General features: G+C 36.4%; 2 protein-coding genes across 4 annotated transcripts; both read left to right on the forward strand.

Annotated features, from left to right (window-relative positions):
- The first annotated feature begins 529 nt into the window (after nucleotides 1-529).
- Or8b51b (olfactory receptor family 8 subfamily B member 51B) lies at nucleotides 530-5,152 on the forward strand. Of its 3 annotated transcripts, none has more exons than XM_087563246.1 (2): nucleotides 530-546; nucleotides 4,219-5,152. In XM_087563246.1, exons 1-2 carry the CDS (start codon nucleotides 530-532, stop codon nucleotides 5,150-5,152), a joined length of 951 nt encoding a protein of 316 aa, XP_087419372.1. The 3 variants fall into 3 exon arrangements, with proteins under 3 accessions (XP_087419372.1, XP_087419373.1, NP_001000811.1); XM_087563247.1 differs by lacking the exon at nucleotides 530-546 and adding an exon at nucleotides 3,312-3,322; NM_001000811.1 differs by lacking the exon at nucleotides 530-546 and having other exon boundaries at nucleotides 4,220-5,152.
- A 6,549-nt stretch (nucleotides 5,153-11,701) lies between these two features.
- On the forward strand, nucleotides 11,702-12,634 carry Or8b1b (olfactory receptor family 8 subfamily B member 1B). The gene has a single exon (NM_001000448.1). The coding sequence runs from the start codon at nucleotides 11,702-11,704 to the stop codon at nucleotides 12,632-12,634; it is 933 nt and encodes a 310-aa protein (NP_001000448.1).
- The last annotated feature ends 4,159 nt before the right edge of the window (nucleotides 12,635-16,793 follow it).

Consider the following 16,793-nt stretch of genomic DNA (forward strand, 5'->3'; position numbering starts at 1 on the left):
GCTTGTACTTTTTGTTTTAAGTATATCTTGTATTTAGTGAACATATTTAATTGGTAACTCTGTATTCCTTATTTACTTCTTGTATTTTTTAATTTAATTTTTACAATTTATCGAAATAGCCAAAAATATTGCCATAAAGAAAAATTTTGAGATACAGCATATGTTGAAATGTGTATGTATGATATAACAATAAAAGGCTTGTCTTTTCTTTTTAATCATATTATGAGGCTGAAATTAATTAAGAAATCACAGAAGGGGACTGTTTCCTGGTCTTAAGCAATCAAGGGGTGCTTCTTCGTTTCTACGATAAAACATTGGCCAAGAACAAGTTGGAACGGGCACTGCTCTCTTTGCTTACAAGTTGCAATCGGTCAGTGAGGGAAGTACAGAAAATAGAGAGGTGCTTCTCACCGGCTTGAATTCATCACTTTTCTCTGCTTCCTCTTGCTCAGGACAAGCTTCCTACAGTGGGCTAGATTCTCACACATAATAATGTACCTAAAAATTTCCTCCAAAGTCAGCCAATATGATGGAAGTTAGCCGCCAGTTGAGATTCTCTTTTCACAGGTGACTTTAGTTTGTGTCAGGTTGATATAAAATAGCCAGCATATATTAATTACATAATTATAGATGTTGCTCATGCAACTATACACTAAATAAGGGATTCTTAAACTTTATCCGAAAAAATTTTTTTACACAACTGTAGACATATATGTATATACAACATATAACCTAATATTAATAATTGCAGTGGAATTGCTGGTAGTTAGTTAAAGAAATTTATTTTAATACAATTTGTTTTTTTTTTTCTTTATGTATGTGGTTCTACTATGTGGGTTGAGAAAGAGAAACAGGGAGAGAGAGAGAGAAAGAGAGAGAGAGAGAGAGAGAGAGAGAGAGAGAGAGAGAGAGAGAGAGAGAGAGAGAGAGGTGCAAATGCATCATGAAGTACTCATCGAAATTTATAGATATTTGGTAGGTCAGTTTTCCTTTGCCACCTTGCTTGGGTATAGGATTTCTAATGTTTACTGATGGGTTTCCCAGACCAGTGGCCAATTCACTTCCAAGAGTTGTTCTCTCTTCTCTCCTCTCACTTCCCCTTCCCTTAGGAACATTGAGATGACAGATTTGAGTTACACACCCAGCTTTATATAAATTCAGGTGATCAGAACTCAAGTCCTTACCCTGAGCAGCAAGGGCTTTACTCACTGAACTAATTTCTCAGCCCCTGAAGCAGTTCCCAGAAGATAAATATACTATTCTTCTCAGTTTTAAAATGGCAAATTCACATATTTATGACAAAGGTATGTTCATTTACATTACAAAATGAATTATACCTTGAGTAAGTAGTTTCTATTCCAAGACAAGGCATCGTCAACACATTAAGGTGTATAAGTATTTTTATTGTAAAATAATCACCTTTTTATTTAAAGTCTACAAGTTTGCCAAAGTTTCTCTAAATCATGTTCAGAAATTGTTTGAAATTCTACCTAAAATCCAAGCCAATGTTCATTTATATTATTTTACATAAGTATATATGGAAAAAGGTGCTCATGGGTTTTCTATTTTAATGAATAATTTCAGTTGAATTTTGATTGGGATTTCACTGAATCTGTAGGTTGCTTTTGGTATGATGGCAATTTTCTTAATATTAAAGCTAATAATATCTGAACATGGGAGGTCTTTTCATTGTTTGGTAGTTCCATTTTGTCTTCATGTTACATATTACATGCAAAGATGTTAAATGTATAACATAATGACATAAAGATTTTAATCTTTAAAACCAGAATCATATACAGAAACATGTGACATAAGATTTTTATGTATTTCTGGGTAGGCACAGGAACGCTTAGAGGAAGAAGAGGGAGCTGAGTAAATGATGAAGTTACATTTTACATTATTTTATTTTTGTAAAAGCTTTTAGAGTTTTATTTATATATTTTAACTTATTTTACTTTATATTTATTTGTATTTTAATCTATTTTGTTTTATTTCTTGAAATAAAAATATAATTGCATATTTTTCTTTTTTTCCTTTCCGGCCTCCAACCGTTCACATACACTCCTTTTGTTGTCTCTAAAATTCAGGGTCTTTATGCCTTTAATTGCTGTTACATATGTATCTCTATTGACTCCTAAATATACAAATACAACCGTTTGGTTCATATAATGTTACTTCTTTGTATAGGAGTTCACAACTGAACACTTGGCATTGTTTAACTACTTTGGGTAGTTTTCATTCACACAAGGCTATTTGTTACAATACAACCTTTCCAAGTTGTCTTCACTCCTATAGGTTTGAGGCCCCTTATTCTGTTAACATTTCTTCTGCCGTCATAATTGCTAATATATATATAATTTCTAATATTCATATATATACATATATGTATATATATATATATGATTTGACTTGATATAATACTTTACAACTTTCAGACACATAATTCAAAGGTCAGGAGCAAGACTTATGCATGATAACTGCAGGAAGCAAGAGAGAAAGAACTCTAAAGTCAGATTTCCCATCTGAGCTCAGTTAATTGGTGATGCACGAGTCCATCTATACTGTGTGTGTGGACTCTCTAGAGTGATTGGAAAGTATGAGTATAATTGTGGGTCCCTGAGGAAATAGGGATGATGATCCAGGTTACAACACAACCCCTTAGCTCCGTTTGTAAAGTAAATACTCTCCTCTGTGGAAAAGCCTAACCCTGAATATAAGCATACATATCCCACATTTAAAGAACCATTTTCTCTTCTTCCAGGAAAGACACAGAGCCTTAATCCCAAATAATGCTGTGCTTCAGAAAAATTAAATTTTGTGTATTTGTGTATATCTTTGAATTGCAAGATCTGAATCCTTTGTATCTGAAATATTTATCCAGATAAACAAGGATGAATGATATAGTAACAGACCTTTAATATTTGGAGTGAAAATTGCGACTCTCTGAATTCCAGGTATACTAACACCTATCTTTTATTCTTCCTGTTTTTTAACAATGAATATTTGGTTTTTATTTTTGTTTTATTGACAAGAGTTTTTTTTTTCATATAATATATTCTGATTGAAGATTTGTCTTTCCCTACACCTAGGAGATCCTCTTCAATTCTGTTTCTATCTGAATCCACACTCTCTCTTGCTATATGATGGGTTTCAAAAAGTTTCTTCTGCACAAAATGAGACCCAAATGAAACTATCAGAAGAAAGATTTTTGGGGATCAGAGCATATTAAGAGGTGTTGGTGGCCACTGGAGTGTAGCATTTCCATTAGGGTTCTCCTGCATGGCCAGAACTCAATCCAGTCTTCCAGCTTCATGACACAGGGGCAGGAGATAGTCTCTTCCATCCATCATTCTTGTTCTTTTAGTTTTAGCAAATGCGCATGTTTTTCATTCATAAAACAGGAAAGACAAATCTGCAGCAGCAATCAGCACTGTACTGTGTTGCTGAGCTTTTAAGGCTCCCACCTGAAGGTTAATAATAAAGACACAGAGGCATCTATATAGATTAACTGTCTTAACCATTTTGCTAAGGGCAGTCTATTGAGCTAACCATTCAGACTCAACCTGACTGACTCTCTTACCACTTTGTCTGCATGGCTCTCAGTCTGCCTCCCTACTCTGCCTTCTCCCAGGTAAGCCTCAAGCTCTTGTTAATGTTACACAAAAGGCCTCTTTAGCAAGTCAATTTATGCATACCAAAACATTTTATCTTATCCAGGAGTTGCCTGGAAAGACCTATCACCTGGGATTGTCTTGGGCATAGGTTATGCAAAGACCCTGAAACTCTTTCATAAGAATAACCCCATAAAAATCTCAAATACTCACTGACAAAAGGCTGCTTCAAAGCTTAGGTGACATCATTTCAGATTCATGTCAGATACAGCTGTTATTCTAAAATTCTGCTACAATACTGCCCAGGTACTTATTTCCTATTTTATTGTTATAGGGAGAGCTCAAGTGAAGGAAGGCAAGAGATGGAAGACAGTTGAGTCTTTCTTAGATTTTTATTCTCCGCTCTATCTTGTGATATTTTTCATAAATCATCCTGAAATTCAATCAATGGCTTTCGTAAGACAAATTGTGACTGTACCAACTGATTCTGCATACATATTTGTGGCTAGGAGAAACATTTCATCACAGGTGGGAATACTCATAACTGAGTGTGGATTGTCTTCTAATACAACTCTTTTTCTTGTGTCCACAGATTCCTGTAGATAAGAATGGACTCAGTAAATGTCTCATTGGTGACTGAATTCATTCTCGTAGGATTAACAGAGCAGCCTGATCTCCAAATACCTTTGTTCTTTCTGTTTCTTGCAATGTACCTGGTCACTGCATTGGGAAATTTGTTTTTGATAACTATAACTGTGTTGAATTCTCACCTTCACACGCCTATGTATTTTTTTCTCTTTAACTTGTCTTTCATAGACCTCTGCTATTCTTCAGTGTTCACTCCCCAAATGCTAATGAACTTTATAATAAGGAAGAATACAATTTCTTACATGGAATGTATGACCCAACTCTATTTCTTTTGTTTTTTTGTTATTTCTGAGTGTTATGTATTGACTTCGATGGCCTATGATCGCTATGTGGCCATCTGTAACCCACTGATGTATAATCTTGTCATGTCCCCTAAGTTATGTTTGCACCTTATTCTTGGTTCATACTTTGTTGCATTTTCTGATGCTGTAGCTCACACTGCATGCATGCTGAAATTGAAGTTTTGTGATGCTAACACCATCAACCACTACTTCTGTGATATTCCTCCTTTGCTTCAGCTCTCCTGTACAAGCACATATGTCAACGAACTTGTAATCTTCATTGTTGGGTGCATTAACATCATTGTTCCTTCTTCAACTATATTCATTTCCTATGGTCTCATCCTCTCCAGCATCTTCCGCATTAGATCCTCTGAAGGCCGATCCAAAGCTTTCAGCACCTGTGCCTCCCACCTCATTGCTGTTTTTCTGTTCTTTGGTTCAAGTGCATTTGCATATTTCAAATCCTCCTCAGCTGGGTCTTGGGATGAAGGAAAAATCTCTTCTGTCTTTTACACCAATGTGGTTCCCATGATGAACCCCTTAATCTACAGTTTGAGGAACAAAGATATTAAAGTTGCCCTCAGGAAATCTCTGAGCAGGAAGAACATTTGACTGTTCAGTGTTTTCTTCTTAAATTTTATTTTTGCATAGCGATAATTTATATTATTGGGCAATACAGAAGATATCTGTGTTTGTCTCTCTTAGACAATATTATCCTATTTTAAAATTTCAGATTTTGAACATGCAGAAAATTATGGTGTAATCCTGAAAGCTACTTATTTTTCTCATCAAAGGAAGTTTGAGGCTTCCATATTTGGTTTTAATATTTCCAAAGTTTATCTTCTTTTGTCATTTCTACAGTTTTCTATGCTCTGTCTTATTTAAAAGCAATATCTTAAAGCAATCTAACTTTTCATTCCTCTCATTGCCAACTTAACTTTTTCTTTCTAATAATACTGTAAAACCGGCTATTATAAATAAGGCTGATATGAACATAGTGGAACATGTGTCTTTGTTATATGTTGGGGCATCTTTTGGGTATATGCCCAAGAGAGGTTTAGCTGGGTCCTCAGGTAGTTCAATGTCAAATTTTCTGAGGAACCTCCAGACTGGTTTCCAGAATTGTTGTACCAGTCTGCAATCCCATTAAAAATGGAGGACTGTTCCTCTTTCTCCACATCCTTGCCAGCATTTGCTGTCACCTGAGTTTTTGATCTTAGCCATTCTCGCTGGTGTGAGGTGAAATCTCAGGGTTGTTTTTATTTGCATTTCCCTTATGACTAAAGATGTTGAACATTTCTTTAGGTGTTTCTCAGCCATTCAGCATTCCTCAGCTGTGAATTCTTTGTTTATCTCTGAACTCCATTTTTTAATAGGGTTATTTGTCTCCCTGCAGTCTAACTTCTTGAGTTCTTTGTAAATTTTGGATGTAAGCTCTCTATCTGTTGGAGGATTGGCAAAGATCTTTTCCCAATCTGTTGGTTGCTGTTTTGTCCTAACCACAGTGTCCTTTGCCTTACAGAAGCTTTGCAGTTTTATGAGATCCCATGATCTTAGAGCATAAGCCATTGGTGTTTTGTTCAGGAAATTTTCTCCAGTGCCCATGTGTTCGAGATGCTTCCCCATTTTTTCTTCTATTAGTTTCAGTGTATCTGGTTCGATGTGATCTTGATCCACTTGGACTTCAGCTTTGTACAGGGTGATAAGCATGGATCGATCTGCATTCTTCTACATGTTGACCTCCAGTTGAGCCAGCACCATTTGCTGAAAATGCTATCTTTTTTCCATTGGATGGTTTGGCCTCCTTTGTCAAAAATCAAGTGACCATAGGTGTGTGGGTTCATTTCTGCGTCTTCAATTCTATTCCATTGGTCTATCTGTCTGTCTCTGAACCAATACCATGCAGTTTTTATCACCATTGCTCTGTAATACTGCTTGAGTTCATGGATAGTGATTCTCCCTGAAGTCCTTTTATTGTTGAGGATAGTTTTAGCTATCCTGGTTTTTTTGTTATTCCAAATGAATTTGCAAATTATTCTGTCTAACTCTTTGAAGAATTGGATTGGTATTTTGATGGGGATTGCATTGAATCTGTAGATCGCTTTTGGAAAAATGGCCATTTTTACTATATTAATCCTGCCAATCCATGAGCCTGGGAGATCTTTCATCTTCTGAGGTCTTCTTTAATATCTTTCTTCAGAGTCTTGAAGTTCTTATTGTACAAATCTTTTACTTGCTTGGTTAAAGTCACACCGAGGTACTTTATATTATTTAGGTCTATTATGAAGGGTGTCGTTTCCCTAATTTCTTTCTCGGCTTGTTTCTCTTTTGTGTAGAGGAAGGCAACTGATTTATTTGAGTTAATTTTATACCCAGCCACTTTGCTGAAGTTGTTTATCAGCTTTATTAGTTCTCTGGTTGAATGGAAATATATAAATGAACATGTGTGAATCTGTAAATGAATTTATGTGAGCTTATGCATATTTTCTTAAGTAAAACTTTTTCCTTCTGCAAGCATTTTTCTCTTCTCTTGGTTCAGTGGAAGTTTATTTCTCCAAATGTTCCCTAGTCTGACAATCAACAGGCATCTCGCTAAAAGGGATAAGCTTCTAGTAATTAATCCTTTAATTAATCTCCAATTGTTTTAGGATAAGGGACTAAGTGCCAGAGATTGCAGTGTCTTGTCTCAGAGAAACACAAAAGGCAGGTCAGCTATAGTAGCAAAGTAACTTAGACTTAGACAAGTAAACTTTTTATTATTTATACAGCAACCCTAAATATCTTGCAAGACAAATTCCTACTTCCATATCTTGAAAGAAAAAAGTCTCATCCTCTGCTGATGCTTTTCCTCTTCCTCTGCATAAAAACAAACAAACAAACTAACAAACAAACAAACTAACAAACTAACTAACTAACAAAAAAGTTAGCAAGATAGAAGACTCTACCTGGGGATAGGCCCTGGCAGAATAAGTCGGGAGAGTTTGGGCAGCCTTGTCTCACTGGTGATTTTAGTGGAGTTGTTTAAGTTTCTCTCCATTTAATTTGATGTTGGCTTTTGGCTTGTTGTATATTGCTTTTATTTTGTTTAAGTATGTGCCTTGTATCCCTGATCTCTCTGAGACCTTTAAGAGGAAGTAGTGCTGAATTTTGTCAAAGGATTTTTTAGTGTCTATTTAGATGATCTTGTAACTTTTAAGAACTCAAAGTGAAACTGGATACACTAAGTTTAATAGAGCAGAAAGTGGGGAATAGCCTTCAACTTATTGGTACAAGAAACAGCTTCCTAAATAGAATATCAATAGCTCAGGCTTTAATATAAAATATTAGTAAATGGGATTCATAAAACTGAAAAGCTTCTGTAAGGAAAAAAAACAAAATAGAAGCGAACCAACTGGAAAAATATCTTCACCAACTGTAGATCAGACAGAGGACTAATATCCAAATTTCATAAAGAACTCAAGACATGAGATACCAACAATCCAAAAAAAACCAATTAAAAATTGGTTGTGGAGATAAACAGAATTCTAAACAAAGGAATCTCAAATGACCAAGAAGCACCTAAAGAAATGTTCATCAGGGAAATGCAAATCAAAACACCATGAGATTCCATTATATACCCATCAAAATGGCTAAGATCATGCTAGCAAGGATGCTGAAGAAGGCGAACACTCCTCCATTGTTGATGAAAGTGCAAACGTGTACAACTACTTTGTAAATCATTTTGGCAGTTTCTCAGAAAACGGGTAATATCTCTCCCTCAAGACCCAGCTATAATACTCCTCGGTATATGCCCAAAAGATTCCTCAGTATACCACAGGGAAACATATTCAATTATGTTCATAGCAGCCTTATTTGTAATAGTAAGAAAATAGAAACAAACTAGGTATTCCTCAGCTGAAGAATGGATAAAGAGGATGTGGTACATCTACGCAATGAAATCGTATTCAAATATTAAAAACAGAGATATCATGAATTTTGCAGGCAAATAGAAAGACACTTGTGTTCTGTGCTCACCTATAAGTGGACATTAGTCATAAAGTACAACCATGTTACAATACACAGAATAAAAGAGACTGGATAATAAGGAGGTTTCAAGGAAGGATGTGGAAATCTCTCTCAGAAGTGAAAACTAGTCATCAGAGGTTGATGGAGGGAGGGAAACGGGTAGGGAAGGAGGGGAGAAGATGGCCAGGGATGGCAAACAGGTATGGGTAGAGGGTGGCAAAGTGGGCTAGGAGTGAGAATGGAAGTGTTAGGGTGGGGGTTGGCATCTCTGGTGACTATCTGGAAGCCTGGTTTGAGAGTGGATACAGGGAATCTATGAGCGATAACCCTAGCTTAGGTTCCTACCAGAGGGTAATATAGAGACTGAAATGACGACCTCCTATACCCAGGCAGGACTTGTGTAGGAGGGAAGGGGACACTAATCCACCCACAAAACCTTCAGTCCAAAATGTATCTTGCCTACAAGGTTTAAAGGGATAGCAATGGAGCAGAGTCTGAGGAAATAGTCAACTAACGGCTTTCCCAACTTGAGATCCATCCCATATGAGAAAGGCAACCTCTGACACTTTTAATGATACTCTGCTATGCTTGCTGACAGGAACCTAGCAAAATTTGTCTCCTAGATGTTTAATATAGCAGGAGATAGAAGCAGATTCAGATACCCAAGCCAAACATCAGGCAGAACTAAGTGACTCTTGTAGAGGAGTTGGGGATGGAAATGAGCAAGTCTGAGGGGTCAAGAATATCACAAGAAGGTCCACAGAGTCAATCACCCTGATAACGGGTATTTTCAAAGCCTGGACAAAAACATTCAGGAGCTGGATCTAGATAGCCTATACATTTTTAGTAAATATGCATAATGGTGTTCATATGGTTCCCCTAACAAGTGGAACAGGGGCTGTTTTTGTCCTGGACCTGCTGGGACTGCATGCAACTGGATAGGGTGCTACACAGAGAGTCTCCTTCAATGAGGAGAATGGGTGGGAGCAGTGGGAGGAGGTATTTGTAAAGGTGGGAATGGGAAGAAGGGAAAGAATGGGAAAAACTGTAATGTGGAATTTTCTGTCATATTTAATTTTTTATATAAGCTCAAAAATGAAAAGAGTATAGACCTGACATTCAGACAATCACCTGAATAAAAACAGGACTTCAGATAAATATAAAAAGTAACCAAAAGAATGTGCGATCTTACTTTTCTTTATAATAGTACATAATAATGAACTGTCCCAATAATTTTTTCCTTGCAAGAAAAAAAAATGTTGCTAATAGGGGTATAACATTCCTTATCCAAACTGAGCTCCTGAAAAAGTTGTGGAAATTTGTAGAAATATTCATAATCTTTTCTACACTATTGTTATAATTTTGAATAAGTCTATAATTACAATGTTTTCCATGCATTCTTTTAGTCACTATACCGTGTATTCAGGAATATTATATGTTCAATGTTCATGAGCATAGCAATTTTCCAGACAGTAACATTGTCTAGTACTGGAACCCCATCTATACACTAGGCTGGACTCAAATTAAAGGGACCTGCTTGCCTTTGCCTCCAGAGTGGTGGAATTAAAGACATGAAACACCATGCCCAGTGGAATGTTGGAACCGAGTAACCTAGTACATGATTCAACTCTCAAATACTGAGTCAATTGATTTTGAAAACTATATGTAAATAATAAGATTTTCAAATGATAATGGAATAAATATAAACCCTTATAAAAACCAGAAAGAGTACCTGACTCACGTCTTAAAAAAATTTCATACAGTGAGTTTCTATGTAAACGTGAACCCTGGAATTCAAGACTTACTGAAGATAACAAGAGAGGAAAATTTGTGGTTTAGGGTTAGGCAAAAATAAGGTAAGATACTAAAGAAAAGATTTATAAAAGAAAAGTACTTAAATTGTACTTTATATGATAAAAATATTTTGTTCTAAAAGAAAGTATTGAAACCGTGGAATTATAACCTCGTTACTAACTGAAGTTTCAGAAATGTCTGGTGGGTGTTTAGAAGTAACAACTACACGCAAAAAAATTGATCCTTTAAATTTGTTTAAAAAATACCTATCATCTCTATCTCTATCATCATCATTATTTATCATCTATCTTTCTAGATATATCCATGTAATGTAATTAGGGAGCTTGTAGTATATTCAGAAATTCTTAATTAAGATGAAAAATAAACAACAAACCAAGCAGTAGATACATCTACAGAGATCAAGATAATTGGGGAAGTTGGGAGTTTACATTTCCATATCCACAAGAAGGCATATTTTCCCTAAAGAGAAACTTGCAAACAATTTTAAGTCCCAAGGGAACTAAAGGCATATCATAATCCAAGCTGTAAATTCAACCACCTCAATTTCTTTTTATATTTTCATGCTATCCTCTTGGGCAGAGAGTAATTCTACTACTACTGCATTTATAAGCAAGTGGGTTAAGTCATTTAAGTCACAATAAAAACTTTATCTTATTTAGTGGCAGTGTGAGGATCATAATAAAGTTAGTTTTCTCTGCTGTTGGATAACACTCCAAATTCTAATAACAAAATATCACCTGTAGTTCAGAAACATTATTAAAGTATATCAGGAATTAAGTCTTTACTATATATTCTTAATATAATAAAAGCATACAAAACCTTGGAATCCAAAATTTCTCTTCTACATACACTGAATAGGAAAGGTAAGAAATCTCTGAATTTTTGCTATGTTGATTTTCTGAATCCCATATGTATGAACATCCTTATTAATATGAGACTTCAATATGACATTTCTTCTTCTGCCAAAATTTCCTAGCCTTATTCCTAGCTCTACTAGAGATAAATTGATATCCATGGCCACCAGTAAGTAGATAAGGCCTCAGCCTCCCATTTTATGTGTGGAAAGAACTCTGTTGAAGGAATAAATAAATGAGAGAAAAGTGTTCCTGTCATCTATTCTCATTTAACTTCCTTTCTAGAAATTATATTTATGTTTTTATCACTGTCCTCTCTATAATTTGCTGATGCACTGTAGACTTTAATATATGTGCTCAGGTGGGTCTATTCTCACACATATTCAACCAGCACTTCACTAGTGGGGAAAGAATCGTGATAGGAAGAAAGGTCATTTTTCTAATGAGAACATTTTACTTTACCTACAGATTCTCTTAGAGAAAAAAAATGGCCTCTGCAAATGTCTCTTTGGTGACTGAATTCATTCTGGTAGGTTTAACAAACCAGCCTGATCTCCAAATTCCCCTGTTCTTTGTGTTTCTAATAATGTATATTGTTACTGCATTGGGAAATTTGTGTCTAATAATTCTTATTGTACTAAATTCACATCTCCACACTCCTATGTACTTTTTCCTCTTTAACTTGTCCTTCATAGATCTCTGCTATTCTACTGTGTTCACTCCAAAAATGCTGATGAACTTTATATTGAGCAAGAATGCAATTTCTTACATGGGATGCTTGACCAAGCTATATTTCTTTTGTTTTTTTGTCATTTCTGAGTGTTATGTGTTGACTTCAATGGCTTATGATCGCTTTGTGGCCATCTCTAATCCACTTTTGTACACTGTTGCCATGTCCCCTAAATTGTGTTTGAACCTTATGCTTGGCACATATTTAATGGCATTTTCTGGTGCCATGGCTCACACAGGATGTATGCTAAGACTGACCTTCTGTGATGCTAACACCATCAACCATTACTTCTGTGACATCCTCCCTGTGATGCAGCTCTCATGCACCAGCACCTATGTCAATGAACTTGTAGTTTTCATTGTGGTAGGCATCAACATCATTGTGCCCAGCATCACCATTTTTATCTCTTATGGTTTCATTCTGTCCAGCATTTTCCACATCAAATCTAATGAAGGCAGGTCCAAGGCCTTCAGCACCTGCAGTTCCCATATAATTGCAGTTTGTCTGTTCTTTGGATCAGGTGCATTTATGTATCTCAAACCATCTTCTTCTTCATCGATGGATCAAGGAAAAACCTCTTCTGTATTTTATACCAATGTGGTTCCTATGATGAATCCCTTAATCTACAGTTTAAGGAACAAAGATGTAAAAATGGCCCTGAGAAAAACTCTGAGTAGACGGAAATTTTGAATGGAGACAACATGTATCTGCCTGTGACTAGAGGTCATCTGATACTTTGTATTTATTAAAATGATTTTTCAGGATGACCTTTTATTTTATTTTCCTCCCTAGGCATCATTGTGTTTTTAAATTTAGTTTTTAAAATTTAGCACATTATGCCTTGGAATGTAAATGCCTTGCATCTTGATTAATGCAACATTTATTTTATTATCGTCTAAAAATAAAATTTGAATTATTTTAAAATTTATTTCTCATAATTTTAAAGTATCTTTCTTTTCCTTACCTTTTCAAGATTATTAATGATTTTTGCCTTTTGTTTAATTATTCCTAATATTAAACAATTTTTCTTTTCTATTGTGATTATGAAGTTCTGGGGTTTTTTTTTTGAAAACATAATGGTTCTACAATTGATCAAATAGAGTAATAGAAGTCTGATCATCTGTCATTGGTTGTAGGATTTTTTTTTTCATTTACACACATAATGTGTCTTTGGGAATGAAAGTCAGAACAATGCCTTTCCTCCTTTCTGTGTGTTCTCCATTGTAGTGTAAATAAAATTTTAAACTACTCACAAAATCTGTCAGACAGATCAAAGTTTTCACCTACACCCTATGCTTTCTGCTTCTACTGGGAATCAACTCTATCAGCCTATCTTAGGTTTCTTACATTCACTTATAGTGTGCACTGAATACTGATGCCCAGAGAAGACAATGATTACTGACAATAAAATAGACTGAAGTTCTTTTTTTTTCTTTCCTGACTTCAAGTCAACTGCTCCTAATATATGTATTCTTAATTCATATTATTGTTTTTTTTTAATTTGAGGAATTGTGACTATACAGTAATAGTTCCATTTTAAAATATGATTATAGTTTTTTTCTTTGTGATATATAAAAATCACGCAATGACAGGAATGAAAGAAGGTAGGCATTGAAAGCCCCTCCTCACCGAGAATTTTAAAGGAGGATTTGGAAATCATCCTATCTCATAGTTTATGAATGTCTTATGACAATAACAATGCCTACTGATTACAGATCAGCAGAGCTGCAGGTAGCAAAGATGCTTACACAGGAAGATAGATACTGATTGTATTTGTAGCAGCATAAAGATAGCCACGGCGTGAGAGCTGTAAGTGGCCATGGAGACTCTAGGTAGGAAGATCAATTTTAGTCCTTCATTGTTAGGAAAATAGTTCTCCCGTTAGCCCCAGTGTTTTTCTGAAAATTGCTTGAAACATCATTAAGGTAATTTCTTTTGACAGGATGCAGGCTCAGGTTATTGGATAGCAAATTTATACTTAAAGCAGGCCTGAAGCCAAATCATGCCTAAATTGGTTGGATTTTATGAAACCAAATAATTTCTAATTGGCTGGCTTTTATGTACTATGCATATATGGAATTTAAGTTGGAGAATAAACCAGGTTCAATTAGTTAATAAGGTGGCCTTTTTTTTCTTTTCTTTTTTCTCGTTTCTTTGAATTAAACTGTTGGTGATGAGACTGTCCTTTTTATTTTATTTTATTTTATTTTGTTTATGGTTTTCCAGGTAGGGTTTATCTGTGTAGCTTTGTAGTCCTGGCCATAATAGGACTCACTCTGTAGACCGGGCTGACCTCAAACTCACAGAGATTCACCTACCTCTGTCTCCTGAATGCTAGAATTAAAGATATGTGCTGTTACCACCTGGCTAAGCCAATGTCTTTTAAAATAAAAAAGAATTGAATGATTTTCTTTTAATGGACAAAAATAGTTGGCTATTTATTCAGAATCATAAGCTACCCTGGTATATAGAGCTATCGACCACTGTGGTGGACCAATATGATGTGGGCATGTTGGATAGTCTTCAGAAGGCTTCTAGTGTTTCCCCCAAAATCCAACTAAGAAGGCTGGTACTAGGTAAACTCTTACTAGTATTAAGACCTGACTTCTTTTTTTTTTTTTTATTAACTTGAGTATTTCTTATATACATTTCGAGTGTTATTCCCTTTCCCGGTTTCCGGGCAAACATCCCCCTCCCCCCTCCCCTTCCTTATGGGTGTTCCCCTCCCAAACCTCCCCCATTGCCGCCCTCCCCCCATAGACTAGTTCACTGGGGGTTCAGTCTTAGCAGGACCCAGGGCTTCCCCTTCCACTGGTGCTCTTACTAGGATATTCATTGCTACCTATGGGGTCAGAGTCCAGGGTCAGTCCATGTATAGTCTTTAGGTAGTGGCTTAGTCCCTGGAAGCTCTGGTTGCTTGGCATTGTTGTACTTTTGGGGTCTCGAGCCCCTTCAAGCTCTTCCAGTTCTTTCTCTGATTCCTTCAATAGGGGACCTATTCTCAGTTCAGTGGTTTGCTGCTGGCATTCGCCTCTATATTTGCTGTATTCTGGCTGTGTCTCTCAGGAGCGATCTACATCCGGCTCCTGTCGGTCTGCACTTCTTTGCTTCATCCATCTTGTCTAATTGGGTGGCTGTATATGTATGGGCCACATGTGGGGCAGGCTCTGAATGGGTGTTCCTTCAGTCTCTGTTTTAATCTTTGCCTCTCCCTTCCCTGCCAAGGGTATTCTTTTTCCTCATTTAAAGAAGGAGTGAAGCATTCACATTTTGATCATCCGTCTTGAGTTTCGTTTGTTCTAGGGATCTAGGGTAATTCAAGCATTTGGGCTAATAGCCACTTATCAATGAGTGCATACCATGTATGTCTTTCTGTGATTGGGTTAGCTCACTCAGGATGATATTTTCCAGTTCCAACCATTTGCCTACGAATTTCATAAACTCGTTGTTTTTGATAGCTGAGTAATATTCCATTGTGTAGAAATACCACATTTTCTGTATCCATTCCTCTGTTGAAGGGCATCTGGGTTCTTTCCATTTTCTGGCTATTATAAATAAGGCTGCGATGAACATAGTGGAGCACGTGTCTCTTTTATATGTTGAGGCATCTTTTGGGTATATGCCCAAGAGAGGTATAGCTGGATCCTCAGGCAGTTCAATGTCCAATTTTCTGAGGAAGCTCCAGACTGATTTCCAGAATGGTTTTAGCAGTCTGCAATCCAACCAACAATGGAGGAGTGTTCCTCTTTCTCCACATCCTCGCCAGCATCTGCTGTCACCTGAGTTTTTGATCTTAGCCAATCGCACTGGTGTGAGGTGAAATCTCAGGGTTGTTTTGATTTGCATTTCCCTTATGACTAAAGATGTTGAACATTTCTTTAGGTGTTTCTCAGCCATTCGGCATTCCTCAGCTGTGAATTCTTTGTTTAGCTCTGAACCCCATTTTTTAATAGGGTTATTTGTTTCCCTGCGGTCTAACTTCTTGAGTTCTTTGTATATTTTGGATATAAGGCCTCTATCTGTTGTAGGATTGGTAAAGATCTTTTCCCAATCTGTTGGTTGCCGTTTTGTCCTAACCACAGTGTCCTTTGCCTTACAGAAGCTTTGCAGTTTTATGAGATCCCATTTGTCGATTCTTGATCTTAGAGCATAAGCCATTGGTGTTTTGTTCAGGAAATTTTTTCCAGTGCCCATGTGTTCCAGATGCTTCCCTAGTTTTTCTTCTATTAGTTTGAGTGTGTCTGGTTTGATGTGGAGGTCCTTGATCCACTTGGACTTAAGCTTTGTACAGGGTGATAAGCATGGATCGATTTGCATTCTTCTACATGTTGCCCTCCAGTTGAACCAGCACCATTTGCTGAAAATGCTATCTTTTTTCCATTGGATGGTTTTGGCTCCTTTGTCAAAAATCAAGTGACCATAGGTGTGTGGGTTCATTTCTGGGTCTTCAATTCTATTCCATTGGTCTATCTGTCTGTCTCTGTACCAATACCATGCAGTTTTTATCACTATTGCTCTGTAATACTGCTTGAGTTCAGGGATAGTGACTCCCCCTGAAGTCCTTTTATTGTTGAGGATAGCTTTAGCTATCCTGGGTTTTTTGTTATTCCAGATGAATTTGCAAATTGTTCTGTCTAACTCTTTGAAGAATTGGATTGGTATTTTGATGGGGATTGCATTGAATCTGTAGATTGCTTTTCGTAAAATGGCCATTTTTACTATATTAATCCTGCCAATCCATGAGCATGGGAGATCTTTCCATCTTCTGAGGTCTTCTTCAATTTCTTTCCTCAGTGTCTTGAAGTTCTTATTGTACAGATCTTTTACTTGCTTGGTTAAAGTCACACCA

This window comes from Rattus norvegicus, chromosome 8 (assembly GCF_021556685.1).
Source record: "Rattus norvegicus strain SHRSP/BbbUtx chromosome 8, alternate assembly SHRSP_T2T, whole genome shotgun sequence".
Taxonomy (NCBI): domain Eukaryota; kingdom Metazoa; phylum Chordata; class Mammalia; order Rodentia; family Muridae; genus Rattus; species Rattus norvegicus.

Coding starts and splice junctions, on each gene's coding strand:
- Or8b1b (NM_001000448.1), top strand. CDS start 11,702: ATGGCCTCTGCAAATGTCTCTTTGGTGACTGAATTCATTCTGGTAGGT.